The sequence below is a fragment of the Podarcis bocagei genome, assembly GCF_964188305.1.
Source record: "Podarcis bocagei genome assembly, chromosome: 12".
NCBI classification, from domain to species: domain Eukaryota; kingdom Metazoa; phylum Chordata; class Lepidosauria; order Squamata; family Lacertidae; genus Podarcis; species Podarcis bocagei.
Window position 1 is genome coordinate 50,239,407 of NC_138137.1, and position 21,239 is coordinate 50,260,645.

Below are 21,239 nucleotides of genomic sequence, written 5' to 3' on the forward strand. Positions count from 1 at the left end.
CACCTCCTTGGAGCTTAATATAGCCTTCCAGTTGCCTGCTTTGTATCTTGGCAGTTGCTGTTTTTAAAGCCGAAAAGGGCGAAGGAAGAGAACCTGGAGGCTTCGACAAGGGGCGAGAAAAAGTTAGCACCGGAAAAACTGAAGAATTTCCTAACAACCTACAAGAGTCAGGGCAGTTTGTTAGGAAACAGCCCGAGCCGTCTGCATTTTTGACTCTGTGCTGCTGCTGAGTGCAGTGGGACGGCCTCCCCCCCCCCGGAAGTTTACGACCAATTCAGATCAATGGGGCGATGTGTCTCCACCATATCTTCACTCCCGAAAGGGAGAGCGGAATTCCCTTTCTGCACAGCGTAATTAAAACCCACAGGGTTTCTTATTTTTTTAGACAAAAGAAGCGGAAGAGTGGTGGCTGGCAGCAGAAAGTAGGTTCAGAAGACGGGGAAAGCTCTCTCTCACACACGCGCGCGCACGCGCGCGCACACACACACGTGTCCATCGAGGCAACTAAGGACTCCCCTCCTAAAGACCCACGAGCTCCCGCGCTACTTGTGGCAGGTGCTGGAACGCGCCCCCCGCGCACGGCCACTCGGGCAGCCCCAGAGGCTGCGCGCACATCACCTCCGTGGCTAGAATCCCATATGGAGGGGATGAGCCAAAACAAAACACCCGGGTGGGGGGGGGGGAGCAGGCATCACAACGCGACCCAGACAAAAGGAAAATAGGACACCATTCCAAAAAAGGAAAAGGATGGGGAGCAGCAGCAGCAGCAGCAGCAACCCCGAACCCGCATCCACCGAGCGTCACCCAACCCAGGTAGGTAGGGGCAGGCTTACATCTTCTTCCTCGCAGTCACTCCTCCTCGCTTGGTATTGGAAGCGGGGTCGGGGGTTGTCTTGTTGCAATGGACGCGACGCTTTCCCTTCTCCGCCGGCAGCGTTGGCAGCGGCCGCCGCCGCCGCGGAACTGTCCTCTTCGGCGCATTGGGGACCCAGCAGGTGACTCGCCTCGGGAGTCACCGGGAAGGATCTGGAGGTGTTGATCTTCCCGCCGAATCTCTGGTACAAGGAAGCCATTCAGTCAATCCAGGACGGAGAGGGGGAGGTATTCTCTCACTCCCTCTCTTTAATTAATTACTATTATTACTATCCATACATATGAGGAGAGGCTGTTTGTAATCGGCAGATTTGGAGGCTGCGCCGCCTCGCTCTCTTTTCCCCTAGCCTCGGATCGCCTTCTACCACGTCGAGTCAAGCCCTCCTCAATAACAGATCAGTGGAGCTGGCGAAGCGCGCGCTCCCTCCCTCGCGCTCCCTCTTCCTTCAACAGCATTAGGAGAAAACCCAGGCGGGGTGGGCGGGGGGGGTGAGAGAAGAGTTGGTGGAATAACCCAAAACACACATATACACACGCCGGGGAGCCCCCGCTTGAGGAACGCTGTACAATCCGGAAGAGATCCTGCTTTCACACACCCCTCCTCTAAAACGGAGAGAGAGAGAGAGAAGGAAAAAAAGATGTCCCCAGATGGCGGAGCCGGAGCGGAATTAGACGGGGGTGTGGAGGGAAAGGGGGCTTGGCTGGCTCGCCCGGAGGCGACGGAGCAGCCGCCTGCGAGGTCTCATGCCGGCCGCGTCCGAGAGGCGAAAGTGGCGGCGGGTGGGGAGGGGAGGCCAGGGTGTTGTGCGCGCGATCAGGGGCCGGGCGGGGGGCGATGGAAACACCAGGAGGGGAGAGACCTCCTTGCGAGCACGCTGCTCGCCCTGGAGAAGGAAGAGGAATCCGAGGCGCGCATCAAGGAGGGAGGGGATCGCTGCTGACGCTTTCTCTGTAAGGCTTTCCTGGGGAGGGGAGCTTGAGTCTCCTTCTCCTTGGAGAACTTGAAAAGGGAACCAGAAGCGAGAGGGTAAGGTGGGGAGTCGCTGGCCAAGCAGGGCTTGAAGGGGGGCTTAAAAGGCAACACAGAGGAGGGGAGGCAGAGCCACAACCCAACGCCCGCAGCTTCGTTTCGGTGTCTAATGCCTGTCTTTTGATCTCTGGCAAGAGGGAATTAACCGGGTCCTTTCCCTCCAAGACGCGGAACCGGTCCTTGGGGCATCAGGGATTTTCCAGAGCGGCTTTTCTCCTCATCCTCTCTTGTCCCCCAATTTTCCTCTCTCCTCTCCCCCCCCCCCCCACAACTCGCTTGTTTAATCAACCAAAGTGTCTCGTAATATTTCGCTCTTAATTCATTTTGCTGCATTAAAACGTGCTTCAGCGCCCCTCTGTGGAAACACAAGCAAACTGTTTCTCCAGGAGTAATCCTCTGGAATAAACAAAATGCGAGACGGAGGAACCTCCAGCCCAGAGCCCGCCGCTGGGGATACTGGGACCCGCGAGGGTGCTGGCAGCAGCGGCGGCTAAAACAGATTAAGAGGCTCTGCCCTCTTTTCCTGCGCGGCTGCAGTTTAGCCGCTGAGGAGAGAGACTCTGGCTTTGTGCAGCAGCAAGCAGGGCACCCAGTACTTAACGGATGGTCTCTCTGGGCTAATGAAGCCGGGGACTCGCAGGGCACTGGGGGCGCGACTGGTCCTGCGATGGGCAGCTAACGAGGTTACTTGGAGAGAAAAAGGGCGCCCACTCCCAAGCCTTCCCCCGGTCTGGCTGCTGGGTTTCCATAGCAACAGATGCTTATGATCTTTATTTTATTGTTTTAAGAGTCAGGAGTCACGGAGAGAAGGAAAACAGCCCGAGATATCAGTTACACACACAAGCTTCGACCTTCATTCTGCTTGGCGCCTCCTGCATACATTGTTGTTTGTAAGGAACGTGAAAATTAAGTTCGCAAGTTGGTCCCTTGGATGCGAGGGCCTTTCCTGTTTACAGAACGCGCAAGTGTGTGATTCTCTCTCATGCTCTCTCTCACACAGAGAGACACTAGAAAATTATCGTCTTAGAATAAAATCTGACCGATAGAATAAAAAATGCTCTCCCCTCCCCCTTGAACTTTGTCTGCCTTTGCAAATAAGAATAAAGCCCAGCTCTATGAATTCTATGGTTCTGTGTCAATAATATCAGTTGTTGTAAGCCTCTTACGTTTTATTTGCTCGTCACTGCAAAATTCCTTCCTCAAAACAAGCTGCTTAATGACGGAGCATTTTCCCTCTTTGCACCCCAACGACTCCCCCTCCCCGCAAACTGCTGGTTTTGCTGCACCCTTCAAAGCTGGTGATGGAAGCCATAACATTTAGATGAAAACTGAGTACCAGCCCCTCAGGAGGGGCCCCTGCAGTCCTGCTTTCTGAAGTTGAAAGAAAGGAACGATCATTTTGATCTTCAGAGCTCAGGTCTTGACATTTAATTAAAAGAAAGCTAGAAAGTCAACTTGTGACTCTCCGAAGTATTAAGTCAGGCATCCCATCACAAGGTGCACAGACTGTCACCTAAACATAAACCACTGCAAGTTTCCACAGTCCACTGGCCCATGAGATTGATTCATGGCTGTGCCTTGAACAGACTACACACTGGTGAGGAATTCTTGTCATACCCTTCATAAAAAATAAAAAATAGCATTTTGGCTGAAGAGGGCTTGTGAAAAAAATATTGTCGCATTTTTGTGTAGAAGCACAGGGCTCACACCTTGCTCTAACCCTGAACTTTCTTAAAGAAGGCACTCGATCCCAGAAAAACAATTTTCCACCTATAAATGGAGGGAGAATACTGAAGCAGCAATGGGAAAGAACTGTTCATGGGGTCACCTTTGAATGCAAGTCAGCCCTACACTCAAAAAACTCTTGACTTAAAGGCCATATTAAGTCAATAATCTGAGAATTAAGGCTTGCAGCTCTCCTTATTTTACCTGCAACTCTAATTAGCCTCTGCATGTGCCTTTGAATGCAACAATCTTTTTAGTAAAACAAACAAAGTGGAAGGCAGAGCCATGGCTACAACTGCAGTCTTCCTTATTTTATCCTGCACCTAAATCCAAGAGGTTCTTTCTTATTCTACAGTTCTATGCCTCATTCCACACTGTGCTGAAAATGCAAGGCTCATCTGGAGCTGGAAGCCTCTTAATCATTTAATTAGAGAAGGGGACCTGCCATGGTAATTCAGACCAATGGCCCATCTACCTCAAATTTCCTTTCCCAGACAGTGCCAAGGACTGAATTGTCTGATGCAGCCAGAGGCAATTATAGAATTATAACCCTTGGCTGTCACTCATTTTCTGCTTCCAAGAGTCAGAGGTGGAAGGCAACGTCTTAAAGGGGGCAGATTTCCAGAGCTAAAATCTCATGCTTAACGGTGGAGCCTTTCATTTCCCAAGTAACTCGGGTGCTGCTGTGCACACACAGTTCTAGCCAGCTAGATCTACTCCCAACTGGATGACAAATGGGAACTTTTGCAAGCAACTCCACCATCCCACCCCTTGCAAAAAAACCAACAATATTTCTCTAGGTGAACAAGATTACAGGAGGGGAGTCCATCGACTCTCCCTAGTGCATAGCATGGCTTATTTGCTGAGGTCATCTGTCACTACTTGATGTGCAGGTATCTTCCTGCACAGTAGCAGACCCCTCTGCTTGTGCACAGTATGGTCTTGAGTTGCTTATGGCAGCGTGTTGTAGTGGTCAGAGTATCAGACTAGCACTTGGGAAACCAGGGTTCAGATCCCCACCCAGCCATGAGCCTCACTGGATGACCTGGGGTCAGTTGCTGCCTCTCAGCCTAAGCTATATCACACGGTAGTTGCGGGCATTAAATGAGGAAGGGGAGAACTTATGTACCTCACCATGAGCTCCTTGGCAAAAAGCTGGGATTTAAAAGTTAAATAAATAAAGGTATATGGATGGTCCGGGCTCTGTGGGTTGAAAAAGGACTTGAAATGACCTTTGGCACCTTCTGTGCCATAACTTGCTATTTTCACCCAAAAGGGACAGTGCCAATCATACTTCCCTGATGGAGACATTTCAAAGTCATGGTGGCATCAGAGCAAAGGCCATTTCCTTTGTATGAACACAGCAAACTTCCTCTAGGAAATAACATGCAGAGAAAGGTGTCAGCCAATAAGCTTAAGGCAGGGCAAGGTGGACTCATGTGAGAAGATGTGCTGCTTCAGGTAATTAAATTCCAAGCCTTTTAGGGCTTTAAAGATAAGTACCAATGTGTTGAAGGGACACAGGTGGCACTGTGGGTTAAACCACAGAGCCTAGGGCTTGCCGATCAGAAGGTCAATGGTTCGAATCCCTGTGACAGGGTGACCTCCCGTTGCTTGGTCCCTGCTCCTGCCAACCTAGCAGTTTGAAAGCATGAAGTGCAAGTAGATAAATAGGTACTGCTCCGGCGGGAAGGTAAATGGCGTTTCCATGCGCTGCTCTGGTTTGCCAGAAGCGGCTTAGTCATGCTGGCCACATGACCCGGAAGCTGTAGAGCAAGGTGAGCGCTTCAACCCCAGAGTCAAAGGTAAATGGTAGGGGTCCCTTTACCTTTACCAATGTGTTGAAGTTTGCGCAAATAGGCACCCAATGCAGTTCTTTCAAAACGGAATACTTATTTAATTCATTTTTGTTGCACTCTTACAGAGCACGTCTAACTATGTCTACTCAGAAGTAAGTCCTGTTGAATTTAGTGGGACTTACTCCCAGGTAAGCAAGGTTAATATTTCAGGCTAAGTCTGCTATTCTTTGTATACAATCAAACGTTGGCAAAGTTATAAACCAGGGATGTCCAACTCCCAATAGACTGTGATCTACTCACAGTATAAAAAAAACTGGCAGTGATCTAGTGATCTATCCATTGTCATTGGATGGACCAAAATTGTTGAGCTTTTTGTAGAAAGCCAAAGGTGTTGAGCTTTTTTGGGGAGGGGCAGAGATCTACCAGGAACACCCCACGCGATCTGTGTTGGACATGCCTGTTATAAGCCAATGAAAACGAGTTCTTATCACTAAGAAAAGTTTAGAATACATTAAGACAAGGATCAATATAAGTGCTGCCAAAAAGGAAGAATGAATTGCAGACATAAATGGTTTACAAGTGAAGTTTTATGGGAGTTTCGACAGTGACTTTCACAGAGGAAGGGAAAGCATTTTTAAGATATGCAAATGGAACCAAATTCTGAAAGGTAAGTCAAAACAGCAGTAAATCTAGAGATTGATGTAACTCTGGCTTTGCTACAAAGAAAGTAGAAACTAGTGATGCAATCCTAAATGTAATTACTCAGAAGTAAGTCTCAATGGAGACAATGAGTCTTACTTCCTGGTAAGGTATGCTTCAGTTCAGATTGCAATTTTTTGTTAGCTTGTCATCATTCTCAAAGTTAGAAGTCAAATTTGCAGGCTCCAACAACACAAGTACTTCAAATCAGCATAACTGAATAATTATATAATTGGTACCTCGGGTTAAGTACTTAACTCGTTCTGGAGGTCCATTCTTAACCTGAAACTGTTCTTAACCTTAAGCACCACTTTAGCTAATGGGGCCTCCCACTGCTGCCGTGCCGCCGGAGCACAATTTCTGTTCTCATCCTGAAGCAAAGTTCTTAACCCGAGGTACTATTTCTGGGTTAGCGGAGTCTCTAATCTGAAGCATATGTAACCTGAAGCGTATGTAACCCGAGGTACCACTGTATCTGACTCTAAATGTATTATATCATATTTGTTTCAGCTAACATATTTCAAATATGAATAAATATGAATTAAGAAGATCAAACAATCTCCAAAAGGAAATAAATATTTCTAAAGCTTTATTTAAACTATGCCTACATGAATAGTCCCATGCATGGATCACTGACTTGTCATGGCAAAGGGGCTTGAATAACTCAGAGAAGCTATGAGCTATGCTGTGCAGGGTTATCCAAGACAGACAGGTCATAACTGAGAGTTTAGACTAAATGTGATCCACCTGGAGAAGGAACTGGCAAACCACTCCAGTATTTTGCCAAGAAAACTCCATGGACATAAAAAAGGAGAAGTTTTTAGAGGAAAGTGAGAGTTTCCAAGGCATGCTCTGGCTCACGGGGTCACAGAGAGTCGGACATGACTAAGACGACTAAACAACAACAACATGAATACGGTAGTTTTGTCCATATCAGGGCTGAAGCCAGACCTAGTTAAGCTTAGAATAGACCCACTGAAATCAAAGGAATTAATTAGTCAGACTTAGAGTAGACCAACTGAGATCAATGGGATGCAACTTGATTTATTTATTTTATTCATTTAAATTAACCACATCCCTACATGTACTCATTAAAAACTGCAGTAGCTACTGGGTGGGGCAGAGAATGCAATACCAACATATTTTCCAGAGTCTTTCCAGAAAAGGTCTATGGATCTGCTTCCAACAAGCCCAGGAAAACTGGGATGGATGATTACTTGAGGACATAATAGAGGCAGCAAATTAGGACTTCTTCACTGCCCTTATTACCACACAGTAGGTGCAATGATGCTCTCTAATCAGTGCTCAGTTGGCCTTGGACCAAGATCTACAACACCAGTGCTCTAGCCATCCTATCTATTTCATTGCCCATAGCTCTCTAGAAGAGAAGTGGAGAGTGCACTCAGGAGCAATCGTGTCACCAACCCTCCACATTAGCCATTCCATAACAAGATGAGATCCTTCGCAGAATCATCTGCTTTGTCCCCAGAGCACTCAGAAATCCCCCAGGATCCACAAATCTCCAGCGGTGGACCATCTTAATCAATTCCTCACCCTCACAGAGGGTACAATTGTTGTAAGTCCAAACTCCACAAGGATCTTCTTATGAAGTTCTTTATTTTAAGCACAATAAAGTCTGGATCAGAATTAATAACATTTGGGGATTTTCAGTTGCATAAAAGCAAACATTCTGGTATATGCACTAGTTTCTTCCATTTGTTTCCTGCAGGGCTGAGCCAAGATATTTTGGTCCGTCACATGCAAAATCTACATTTTAGAAAGGTCATATTTAATGCAGGGCACAATCCATAAGATTATTTTCATCCAAGATCCTGATTGTGGTCAGAAAGAATTGCACACTAGCTTCTTCTCCTTCTCCCAACTTCTCCTTGCATTTTACCCCATAAATGTCTGTCTCTCACTCTGTTTTCCTCAATGGTCCCCCAATCCATCATCTACTTAATGGTTCCTCCTTCTTTGAATTTACTTCTGTAAAAGTAATTTACAGTGCAATTCTATGCATGTTTATTCTGAAAAGAGTTCAAATATGCGCAAAACAGGCTTACACACTAATGCAATGGTAAAGGTAAAGGGACCCCTGACCATTAGCTCTGTGGTTTAACCCACAGCGCCACCCGCGCCCCCTAAATAATGCAATGGTGATTTGCACCAATTTCTCCCATTGCACCTTATTTAAATTGTTATTTTCTTATTTCCCATTCCTTATTAGAGACTAACAAGTGTGTTTAGGATTTCAGCCTTAAAGCCTGGGCTGCAATCTAACTGACATGGGAGCAGGGCCATAGCTAGGGGATGGCGAAATGGGCCACCACCAGAGGTGCAGGTGGGGGGCCCCGCAAAATCGACTAAAAATATGTCCATAAATATGTCTATAAATATTTATAGGTTGGAGGAGAGGCGGAAAGAAGAGCTAATTTGTCCGTGGCTAGGGGGCGCAATCTGGGCGGTTCTGCCAGGGGCACAAGATCACCTAGTTACAGCTCTACATGGGAGCAGGGGAATGATACATCCCAATCCTACAGACTGACTGCAAAATTAAATGCAAACTCACCCCTCACTTTTGAACAAGGCTTGCCAAAAATAACAGATAGGAAAATAAAACCCACCAGAATTCCCTCTCCAATTTCCATGATTATTTTACACAGTGACTAACTACAAGCATAGAAAACAGAATAGAAAGCATTGTGTGTTCTCTTTCTGGACAATTTATGCCTCTATCTAATTCTGAACTTGGCAATGAGGTGTCGCCTTGTTTATTGCATAAAAATTAATATCAGAGGGAACAGATTGAATTCATCTAGCTAAGCAGCTGGATGGATCCAAATGTGCTTCCTGTTTTCATCGTTCTGACTTAGTAAAGAGCTTTCTTTTTTCCCCTTGTTTTTTTGCAGGGGAAACACATGTACTAAATTCACAATCTAATAAAACTAATATGCCTCAGTATTGATGGCATAACTCTATCATGCACAAAATTGGGGCAACAGGAATGTACTCCCAAATGGCCCACAAGCTGCTCCAAATTGCCCCTTTAAATACTAGCAAGCCTTTCCAGCCATCAGGAAAACTATTTAAAAGCCTTCACCTTTCATCCATTAGCCCATTTGTCAATACGACTAGTCCTGCTGAACATGGTGCAATTGGTGCAGTAGAGTCAAAACCATTTGACTAAGGGTGTGGAGGCTGTCAGTTACTTTTCAGAATTGTATCTGAAACAAACCATGCTGTTGGGCAAAAAAACACACTAATGGAAGGCCCAATGTCCTAAGGTAACCAAGAGTAAGTCATTTCCCACCTACTCAGCCCTGCTATGTGGAAATGGGATATGGCAGAATCAAGAGTATAGATCACAGGATAACTGGTAGGGAAGATGGATCACGCAGTCCAATCAGTTGCCCAAAGGCTGCATTTCTTTTCTTTGTCTCTGCCTCTTTCTCTCCTGGCACCTATCATTCCTGCTTTTGAAGTGTTCGCTGCTGATGTGTGATTTCCCTCCCCCCCCCCCTATATAGGAACATCTTTAAAACTTCAGTTAGCATAGACTACCAACACCTGCACATCCCAGCAAGCTAGGATAACAGAATACTGCGACAGTGCCTTGTTAGGATGCCTCAGACTTTGACTAGGGACTTTAAGATCTGAAGCTGGAACCTAGCCTTCTAAGCTACCCAAATGCATACCCTCTGGGCCTACAGTCTTCAGCACAGCAGGACATTGGGTATAAGTATGCAACAATGGATGCTGTGTTTGGCAGGCAGCATGGTACTTCTAGAGTGGAAAGGTTTCGCTCATAAGAGCCCAATAGTCTGTTTCCAATGCATCCACAAAGAAAAAACTTCTGCCATCTTCACACACTAACTGCTGACTGTGAGACCTTGTTAGAAAACGTGCACTCTGCATTCACTTCCAGATACTCCCAGCATGTGGCTGATATGATTCAGCTCAATACAGATTGGATGCATGGAATAGCCGAAGGATGGTCTTCAACCTACTGTTGTGGAAATCTAATCACAATACAACTTTTGTTTCATGTCTGAGGCTCCTCTTTATTCCAAGTAGAGTTGTACCTTGGATCTCGAATGCCTTGGCTCCTGAACAAATCGGCTCCTGAACAACTAAAACCCAGAAGTGAGTGTTCTGGTTTTTGAACGATTTTTGGAAGCCAATAGTCTGACAGGGCTTTTGCAGCTTCCGATTGGTTGCAGGAGCTTCCTCAAGTCAATCAGAAGCCATGCTTTGGTTTCTGAACGTTTTGGAAGTTGAACAGACTTCCAGAACAGATTCTGTTCGACTTCCAAGGTATGACTGTACCTGGGAGAGGCCTCAAACATATGAGAATCCTCTGAACACCTTACAAAGTGCATAATATTTATATAGCAATTGTCACACAAAGCTCAGAGACTAACTTCCTCGAACGTATTGGAATACTACAGAAAAGTTCAAAGCAATATTGGAACACGTTGCTGAAATAGTTGTTTACCCTTTAGATTCAGCTTGTGTAGCAGTTATCTTGCTTTTCTGGCCATCTGAGATTACACATGTTAGAACATTTTTGCACAACTTTGTTCTTTGTGGCCAAAACAGTACATGAATCATCAAATGTCACCCTCGCCCATATCCCATGTCACCTTCACTTTTATTGTTGCTCACAGCAAAGTTCATTATCCTTAATCCTGTAGCCAAACTTCATTGATTGATCTAACACTGCAAAACCCTCAATGTCTTTAAAAAAAATGTACAGTAGCTTTCCCCAACCTGATGCCCTCAAGGTATTGTTGAACTACAACTCTAAACATCACTGACCATATGGCTGGTGGAAGCTGTAATCCAAAACATCTCGAGGGCACCAGGTTGGGGAGGGATGTTATATGCCTTAGACACTGCCTCCCCACTTATGTTCTGAAAACAATGTCTCAAAACTGCCAAGAACACTTCCTTAATTATTCTTTCTATATGTTAAATCCATACAGTGCAGACAGGAATCCTTAATAAGTGCCCCGAGAAGTGTTGAGTTTGAGCAGTTTCTGGAAGTGATCTAAGGACCATTTCAACGCAGTGGTATATCCAGGACCATGGATTTGCACGGTAATTTGAACTGGACTCTCAACTTCTGGGAAGAAGTTTCTTTTCTTTTCTTTTCTTTTTTTAGAGACAGAGAGAACTTGAGACATCTAATGGGAGAATATCAAAATACCTGAAAATGTCAGGTAATGTGGATAAAAAGCTCTTCCTAAACTTTGAATTTATAATTCTGGTGGCTATGCAAAGATATACTTGCTGTCATAGCAGTGATTTACAAAAAGAAGTGTCTTCAGCTGAGGATGTCAGGACCAAATGTCCATACCTTGGCCTTCTGGGAGGGTGGCAGAAAAACTAGCCCTTCATAGTAGCAAACATCAGTTGGTCCTCACAACACAGCTTGTTAAACATCAGTACTACTACAGCGAAGAGAAACCAGGGAGGGAGAAGTAACCAAAGCCTACACACACATATTCACCATCACACTGCTTTCATTCATAAAATGATTTAACCCTCCCAGCACATTGTATCTACCCTGTTGTTCACATAATTGGAGTGATAAATGGGGAAATGAGCCTCATTTTACTTTTGCAAGATGTTTATGGTTATAGACCAGCAGAGTGATTCTACTCTGGGTGTTGGGCAGAAAAGTAGACAGTGATGTTTATTATACATTGATTAATTGATACTAAAAGAATATGTCCTTCAGAATGTAGTCTAGAATTTATGTGTCACTGACTACAAATTTTCTGTCCTTGAAGGCACAGCAGAAAACATTAGGTGGATCATGGCAGGTATGGAGGGAACGGAAGTATTTCATACATACATATTTGCTGTTTATGAAGTAGAACATCAGGTCTTTTTAAGAAAACCAGAATTACAGTTTTGCATAAATAAAGGGAGTAAACCATTTAAGGCTTCTGTCTTTCTATCATTTGCTTTGGTTACCCTTGAAGTCTGTTACCTAAATAACTTTTGAATTCTTTTCTTTTGAACTCACCACAGCATCACAACATGGTGCAGCACTGCTGAAGTTTGATGGAACAGCTAACTGAAAAGAACAAATATTGCAGATCTGTTTCACTAAAGGCACAGTTACAGCTCCGTGCTATTCTCCCCTCTTGCCTCGTCCCACTTAAAACTCATCCACGAGGGAACCTAAATTCCGCAGCAAGAAACAGCTGAATTCTGCAACACAAAAATTATGCAAATTAACCAAGTCTGCTTACTCTATTCTGTTTTTGCTAGTTATCCAGAGGGTGGAGATATTCAGGGCACCCCACCCATCAGGCCAATATAAAGTCTAATCCAGTCACCAGTTTGGGTTTCTGAGATCCTGCCCATACACAGGCAAACCTACCTTCAGACTCATTAGGGTCAGATAACTTGCTTTTTTAAGAAGAAGAAACACCTTTCTCGCTTGACTTCTCATAGGGGACAGGTACTGTAGTCAGTACCACATTTCATCCTTGCACAGAAGTGGTGGGATGCATACTCTCTTGCATTGCACCTGCAGTGAAATCCTATGCATAAATATTCAAGGAGTCCCAGGTTCAATCCCCAGCATCTCCAGGTAGGGATGTCTGTAATGCTGAAGAGCTGTTGCCTGTCATCATAGACAGTGCACAGCTAGATGGACCAATGGACCAATTCACAGCCGTCCATGGAGGCGCAGGTCAATTCTGTGTCCAGGGCAGCTGTTTGTCAGCTCCATCTGGTAGGCAGGCTGAGACCTTACCTGCCCATGGATTGTCTTGCCAGAGTGGTGCATGCTCTAGTTATTTCTTGCTTGGACTACTGCAATGCGCTCTACCTGGGGCTACCTTTGAAGGTGACCCGGAAACTACAACTAATCCAGAATGCGGCAGCTAGACTGGTGACTGGGAGCAGCCGCCGAGACCACATAACACCAGTCCTGAAAGACCTACATTGGCTCCCAGTACATTTCCAAGCACAATTCAAAGTGTTGGTGCTGACCTTTAAAGCCCTAAACGGCCTCGGCCCAGTATACCTGAAGGAGCGTCTCCACCCCCATCGTTCTGCCCGGACACTGAGGTCCAGCACCGAGGGCCTTCTGGTGGTTCCCTCGCTGCGAGAAGACAAGTTATAGGGAACCAAGCAGAGGACCTTCTTGGTAGTGGCACCCGCCCTGTGGAACGCCCTCCCACCAGATGTCAAAGAGAAGAACAACTACCAGACTTTTAGAAGACATCTGAAGGCAGCCCTGTTTAGGGAAGCTTTTAATGTTTAACAGACCAATGTATTTTAATATTTGATGGAAGCCAACCAGAGTGGCTGGGGAAACCCAGCCAGATAGGCGGGGTATAAATATTATTATTATTATTATTATTATTATTATTATTATTATTATTATTATTAGTGTGTTGAGGATTTCAGCCTTAGGTCTCCAACCCCACAAGCAACAATTTCTAATTACAGGCTTCACATGAAAAATGCCCCAGGCTCCACAACAGCTACTTTCATGGGAAGCTGTCTTAACACACTGTTGGTTCATCTTCAGTGGTTTTGCCAGCTTTGCCTGCTCTCCAAAGCAGCTCTCCAAAGTCTCAGGCAGAAATATCTCCCATCACCTGCTACCTGAGATCCTTTTAATTAGAAATTCTAGGGGACTGATGCTGGGACTAAAGCTTAAATTCTTGCATGTAAAGCATCTGTTTCACCACTGAGCTTTGGTCCCTCTCTTTCAAATAAACCTTAAAAAAAAGAAGAACACAAGTATTTAAGGTCAGTATGCATAAATTTTTAAAAATCTTATTTTCACCCTTCTAAAACGTACTACGGAAAACTGTACATACAGATTAGCATCACCACTGGAGGGTGCTCCTGTAGTTCCTAAATTTGAACACAAAGATGTTCTTTTCTGCGTTTCTTTCCATGCAGAATTGCACTGCAGTAGTTAATTCAATCAATTTATGCCCCTAACATTTAGAATGAAAAATGCTCTCAGCAAACAAGCGTTCTGAACGAGGCAGCTTCAGGTAAGAAGAATTTAAATCAGGAGGCATTTCTTGGTAGCTGAGCTGTCCATGTGTTGTTGTTTTGAGTAAGAGGGGGGGATTTTCAGGATTCTCCCCAAAACGGAGAACCGTTGTCGCAAGATCTGCAGTAGCTGATCACAAATTCAAACTCAGGCTGCATGCAAGCATTTCCTCTGAATCCCACGAAACAAAATGTTTGCTATTACAGCCTTTTTTTTGCTGGCAGCAATTCTGTGGCAATGGGACATCTGAATAGTGTCTGCCAGAAGCAAGAAAAACCCACAGCATGAGTCCCTATGGATAGGCATAAATAAATGGCACAAAATATGAAGTACAAGAACACAAGGCAACAGTTTTGCAGAAGCTATGGTGACAGGGCAAGCACACACTGCTTATATTGTCTCGGCTATCTTCCAAACTGCTTAGTGCATCTATCTTTGCACAGAAACAGGGAAGATGTACAAACTACACCAAGGAGGAGGAGAAAAAACCCCATAATCCATGGCTACTGGCCATGCTTTCTGATGGGAACTGTAGTTCAGCAACACCTGGAGGGACGCGGGTGGCGCTGTGGGTTAAACCACAGAGCCTAGGACTTGCCGATCAGGCAGTTCGAATCCCCACGGCGGGGTGAGCTCCCATTGCTCGGTCCCTGCTCCTGCCAACCTAGCAGTTCAAAAGCACGTCAAAGTGCAAGTACATAAATAGGTACCACTCCGGAGGGAAGGTAAACGGCGTTTCCGTGCGCTGCTCTGGTTCGCCAGAAGCGGCTTAGTCATGCTGGCCACATGCCCCAGAAGCTGTACGCCAGCTCCCTCGGCCAATAAAGCGAGATGAGCGCTGCAACCCCAGAGTCGGCCACGACTGGACCTAATAGTCAGGGGTCCCTTTACCTTTACCTTTAACACCTGGAGGACCAAAGGTTCCCCAACCCTGATGGAGTGATGATCTTATTAAAACATATTACAGGATAAGTTCCAGAGATGACTTTGAATGTGCTAGGAGACTCTTAAGAGGATTTGCTTTAAAGGGGAAATTGGGGTTTGTTCAACCAAGACCAATGGTGCACCTAGACTATATCTAAGCAAGTTCTGAATCTGGTTCTTCAGGGTTCTGGGGGCAGTTGCCTTTCTGAGGATTGTGACAGAAGATCCCTTTATTGGAAGCATTCAATTTTTACTAAAGCACAATAATTTTCCTTTTATCTATGCAAACATGCCCACCTTGAATCTATATTCTAATTCTGATTCAGTTATTTGAGAACTGTGCCTTATGTAGTCAAAAACGCAACAGTCAAAGACAAGAAAGAGGTATTAGGAAATCCAGGAGAATGTATTTATATGAAGCAAACCCTAAGCCCTGCCCACCCCACAAAGAAAAAAACAGACAAGCAAGGACTAAGCATTTTCAGTGATCACAATGCTGGCTATGGAGCCAGGAAAACTGTGACCCAGATGGAAGGGGCTTGTTAAAAGAGGACGGAGTGGATGAAAAAGAAGAATGGAGGAAGAGACACATAGATTTAAAAGTGCAGAGAGAACCATCTCGGTGTCTAACAGGTCATTTCCTGTTCCACACTGCAAAGCTATTTCCTGAGCTATTTCCTAAAATTCTCCCTGTGTCGAGTTCTATGTCCCAGTAGGAGCCCTGAACCCATATTGCAAGTCCCATATGGGGGACGGGAGATAAAAATCCCCCTCTCACACAAAATGCCTGAATATAAAGCAGTATAACAATAGTACAAGTTAGCTGAGTGTCTCACTCCCCAATAATGTGCAAAGCAAGCACTCAGTGGTCATGCTCAAAGGTGAGAACCACGCTTTGTTGCTTTGCTCACCACAGCAGATAAGTCATGCCTCATATTTTGGCTTCTTCAAATTCATGAAGCTTAGGACTTGTTTGAAAAAGGATGGAATTCGGGAAAGAAGAAGGGCAGGAGGTAAGTGAGCAGCTCCAACGTCAACCTTCTCACTTGAGTTATTCCCGTTGCTAAGCCACTAGCCCTCTCTGCCTTTCTTGCTTTCAAAAGAACATTCAATGTTCTCTCAGTGCGAACACTCTGCAAGCATCAGGGAAACAGATCATCTCCGTCCTCAGAATGCAAAGCAAGACGACACCAGGCACACCAGAGCCCAGGACTGGGCCAATTAGTAATCTGCATTTCCTGATGCACAAAAAAGTATAATAAACCATCTAACATTGCGCTCTCAAGAAATACAGGATGCTAAAGAGGACAAGATGGGAAAACAAGAGGAGATTGCCTGCAGCAGTGGCAGGTAACGTGACTGAAAGGTGAAGGTAAGGGTTTAAAATAACACTGTTTTCTCAGTGTTCTTCCGCCTTTACTTCATTGTCCTCAGCTAGGTGTTTTGCATCTGTCTTTAATCATTAGCACACTGCTGCTGTTATGATTATGCGTCCTACTTCTCCCCTAGAAAAACAAATGGATGGGAAGAGAGGCTAGAAAAATTACCTGAGAAATGCACTACCTATTTCAATGAATCAAGATTTAACACAATACATCCAGATAAAACTTTAAGAATCACACAGGTGACACAATTAACAAACGATCCCAAGCAATGTCGTAAACAGAACTGATTACATAAAAGGTCATTATAATAAAACATGATGCATCCTCCGCTATTAAGCCAACTCACACAGCTGATTAATTTGCTTTGGCTATTTATCCTTGTAATTATAGTTATGTTTTATTGCATCTCACACAGGAAAGACAATAGGTTTAACAAAAAACAACACAGTAGCTTTTATTAACTGTTTTATCGCCAAACTACTCCTCTGTTGTCATTCATTAAGGTCTTTTGATGGCTCTTACTTATTGCATCCCATGTCCATTTTATCTGCTTGCTGGTTTATCTTATTTTCTTATTGGTTTGCTCCTTTTGTAAATGACTTCAAAATATTTTATTAAAAGGCAGTCTATAAATATTTTAAAGACACGGGAGTGTACATGGAAATGGGGGGGGGGGAGAGAGAGAGAACTCTGGTTCAAAATTTGAAGGGTTATTTTCAAAAACTCTTCACTATTCATGCCAACTCACTGCCAGAAACATATAGTTTAAATTGCAAAAGGTACTATAAAAATAAATGGACACTCACACAAGGATGATCAGTTAAGTAGTGGAAGGCATTAGTGATAGGCATTTTTAGCATTTGTTAGCTCTTAAAGTTTCAGTGCTCCTACCATTCAAAAAGCAAATGGCATCATTATTCTGGTCTCCTAATGTGACCAAGATCAATCTAATGTCAGCACATTAAATGGCTTGCCCACTGACGATGCACTTGTGCTGAAAAGTATTCTTACCTTCTTTATGGTGACTGACATTTAAGGATTTGATCACTTCTTTTGATCTTAATTGTTGTCTGGAGAAACGAAATGCATATTCACACTACAGATTTCATACCAGTCACTCTAAGCAGATAACTCTTTGAACTGTGCATCTGCAAGGAAGTCTAGTTCCCAACAGAGAATTCTCAGCACCCTCACCAAATTATAGTTCCTGAAATTCTCTGTGGGGGTCCATGCCAGGACACATTAAAGAGGAATAAAACTAGTACAAATTTGTTGTGTAGATATATTTCTGTAGCTCACTGAAGGCTACATCAACTAGCTTGCAGCCTCCTATGGAACCCCCTATGCATGCAGTAGCCACCAGAGCAGGGTTTTACTCTACATGACTACGATGAGTATTTATTTATTTAGTGTGTGTATTTATTTTATCTCACTCTGCCAAGATCACACAATGAGTTTAATGGCTAAGTAGGAATTTGAATCTATGGAGCTACATTACTAGCTGCCCTTGACTGCACATTTATTGTTAGTTGCCAAGCTATTTTAGAAATCAGAATGCAGAAGGACAAATTAGTTGATAAATTCACTGCACATTTTCAGCACAGTGCATGGCTAACTTCTACTTAAGCCACCATGAATTGGAAAGAACGGAGAACACCAAATCTCGCTTAAGACAACCAATGTGCTTAGCTAACACAGCTATAAACATGAATCTGAATTGTTGTATTGCTCTTTGCTCTTCTCATTTGTAGAAAAGAGGCCTCCTCTATTGCTGGAGTATGAAGTCATAATGCTATGAAAGCATAAAACGTATTTATTCTTCTATTCTTCTTCTAAAGCCAGGATGGGGAACTTATGACCCTCTAGATGTTGCTGGAGTCCAACTTCCATCATCCCCAATGACCATGGGGGCTGGTGCTGATGGGAGTTGAAGTCCAAAAATGTCTGGCAGTCCACAGGTTCCCCATCTCCATTATGTTTCATTACCCCTTTCCTCTATCGGCTGCAAAGGTTGTCCCAGGATTCCAGTATCACACCTCATGGTGAGCTCTTCATCATGAAATGTACAATTCTGTGATGATGCCAGGAGTTTGTCAGGTACACATTCCTTAACTTAAAACATGGTGGTGTTGTTTGTTGTTTAGTCGTGTCCGACTCTTTGTGACCCCATGGACCAGAGCACGCCAGGTACTTCTGTCTTCTAAAACATGGTAAGTTTCAGTTATTCCTAAAATATTTTAGTGAGTCGTGCACTCTAAATCTTTTCCCATTTTACAGATTAGTGAACTGAAGCAAAGTGAAGTAAGCCCTGTCAAAGAGCACCGGATGACTCCAGAGGAGAGTTGGCATTTGAACCCAAACTAAAATGTGTTTATTTGATGGTGGAAACAGGTACTCGAAACCAGACTGAAAACAGGGACATTTCTGAAGCAGTACCACTCAGTGGGTGGGGAGAAAAAATTACATGAGCTAATCTTAGAAAGGAAATAATGTTTTCCCTCTTTATTACTTATCAGCATTTTCATTGCTTTCAGGCTCTAATTTATAAGACATTTATAATTCATAAACATGATAGGCTGCCCTTTACTAATCGCCTAACTTCCCCATCCATAATTAATGCTCAGATATGAAGTTTAATTATATTTTTAACAACTCATTTAAAGGAAAAGAAGCATGATCAACAACAACAACAAAATCCAGACCTCCCACATGGGCCCAAAGTATTAAATCACCAATGGTGGGAATAATAACACTGTAGTCATAGTTTATCTTTAAAACTTTGGTATTAAACTATTTTTCATCCAATGTCTCAGTGTACTACACAGAACCATTTATCTAGCAAGGCAAAAATGAAGCAAAAGAGGAACCAAGGGAAACAACAACTCTCATGCCACCATGATGGTCAAAAATCCAAGAGGACATTGCTAAAAATACCATCTTAATGTCAAGTTAGGTGATGTGGAGAATGGATGAGTGGCTGAAGTAGAAAAGGAAGCTAGGGGTGGCAGTGTCTAACTGTCCTTCCTTTGTTCCTTCCTGGCTGTGCCATGTAGTTAGCCCTGTACAACTGACTCCCCTTTGCATGCAGTTAGACCCAAGGTCTAAACTAGACCATGGGGGTCACCAATCCTTTCAAGCCAATGGGCACATGTGAACTGTTGAGCAAGTTGCCTGTGCTCACCTCCCCTCTATTCATTTCTCTTTCTCCTCCCACAGATGAGATCTACTGCCCAAGGGACATAAAGGGTGAATATAGCAACTTTGCTTTTCTAAGGGATCAGGGTAAAAGGTGGGTCCATAGAATTTAGCTGAGCCTTGAAAAGAACATCAAGGCGAGAGAGGAAGTGGGAAAGAGCAGCACTCTTCCAGTTTCCTCCTTCAGCTCTAATGCACTCTTCAAAAGAGAGAAAAGCAACCCCGCCCCACTTCATTACCAAAGGGGCAGTGGGGGTGCTCAGGCTTTGTGGGTGCTAGCAGAAGACCTCATAGGTGCCACCCTTAGACAAGATTCTAGTCACAAACCCATTGAATGGGAACAAGGAAGTGGCGAAGCTGACCTGCAGCACATTTATAAAAGAACAACAACAATGGCTCCAATGGTCATCTGTTGTAGCTTCCACAGCTGGGCAACTATGGAATTTTCTCACCCTTAATTTACAATCCCTACATTTTAGCATCTTCCACAGCCATTTTAATTTTATTTTGATTTCAGGTCAGCAAGACTGACTTTCTAGGATGTGCCTTTTTTACTTTAGCTAATTATAATTCGACCTTGAGCTATATCTATGTATTTTTGCACATGCTATCACCTGCACAAAGGAAAGCCTCAGCTTGCCCAAAAGAACACAGGGGATTTGCTGAGAACATTTTTTATGCTACTACAGTGGTGCCTCGCAAGACGAAATTAATTCGTTCCGCAAGTTTTTTCTTCTTGCGAGTTTTCTTCTTGGGAGATATTTCTGCCTGAGACTTTGGAGAGCTGCTTTGGAGAGCAGGCAAAGCTGGCAAAACCACTGAAGATGAACCAACAGTGTGTTAAGACAGCTTCCCATGAAAGTAGCTGTTGTGGAGCTGTTGTGAAGCCTGTAATTAGAAATTGTTGCTTGTGGGGTTGGAGACCTAAGGCTGAAATCCTCAACACACTAATAATAATAATAATAATAATAATAATAATAATAATAATAATAATAATAATAATAATAATAATAATAATAATAATAAATTTATTATTTATACCCCGCCTATCTGGCTGGGTTTCCCCAGCCACTCTGGTTGGCTTCCATCAAATATTAAAATACAATGGTTTGTTAAACATTAAAAGCTTCCCTAAACAGGGCTGCCTTCAGATGTCTTCTAAAAGTCTGGTAGTTGTTCTTCTCTTTTTTATATATATAAATTTTTTATTGGTTTTACAACATTTTTTAAACAATACAAACATATAAAAAGACATACAAACACGTATAATTTCATAACCTTTTTTTCATAAACCTCGTTTCTCAGACTCCCCCATACCTCCCCGTCCCGGGACTGCAGGCAGGTCTACGCCGCCATCCCGAGCGGGGCGCTTCGCTCCCGCCCGCCAGCATTTTAAAATCTCCCCGGAACAGCAGAGAAGTCTCTGCTGTCCCGGGGAGATTTTAAAATGCTGGGGGTCGGCAGCGAACGCTTCGCTCCCGCCCGCCAGCATTTTAAGATCGCCCGGGGCAGCGGAGAAGTCTCCGCTGTCCCGGGAAGGCAGGCGGGGGGGAGCAAAGACTTTTGCCCCC

General features: G+C 44.1%; 1 protein-coding gene and 1 long non-coding RNA gene across 5 annotated transcripts in view; one reads left to right on the plus strand and one right to left on the minus strand.

Annotated features, from left to right (window-relative positions):
* DPP6 (dipeptidyl peptidase like 6) overlaps positions 1–21,239 on the minus strand; it is a 527,660-nt gene that overhangs the window by 376,050 nt on the left and 130,371 nt on the right. The window contains exon 1 of one of the 4 annotated variants that reach the window (XM_081163562.1): positions 834–1,323. The exons of the other annotated variants lie outside the window; for them this stretch is intronic. Coding sequence (XP_081019688.1) covers positions 834–1,073 — 240 coding nt within the window. The 5' untranslated portion in view covers positions 1,074–1,323. Of the gene's footprint in view, positions 1–833; positions 1,324–21,239 lie in introns of those variants that run through there. 4 annotated transcript variants of the gene reach the window in all.
* LOC308569792 lies at positions 601–3,023 on the plus strand. Its single transcript, XR_014000858.1, has 2 exons — positions 601–813; positions 2,692–3,023. It is a non-coding gene; the product is annotated as an uncharacterized lncRNA (long non-coding RNA).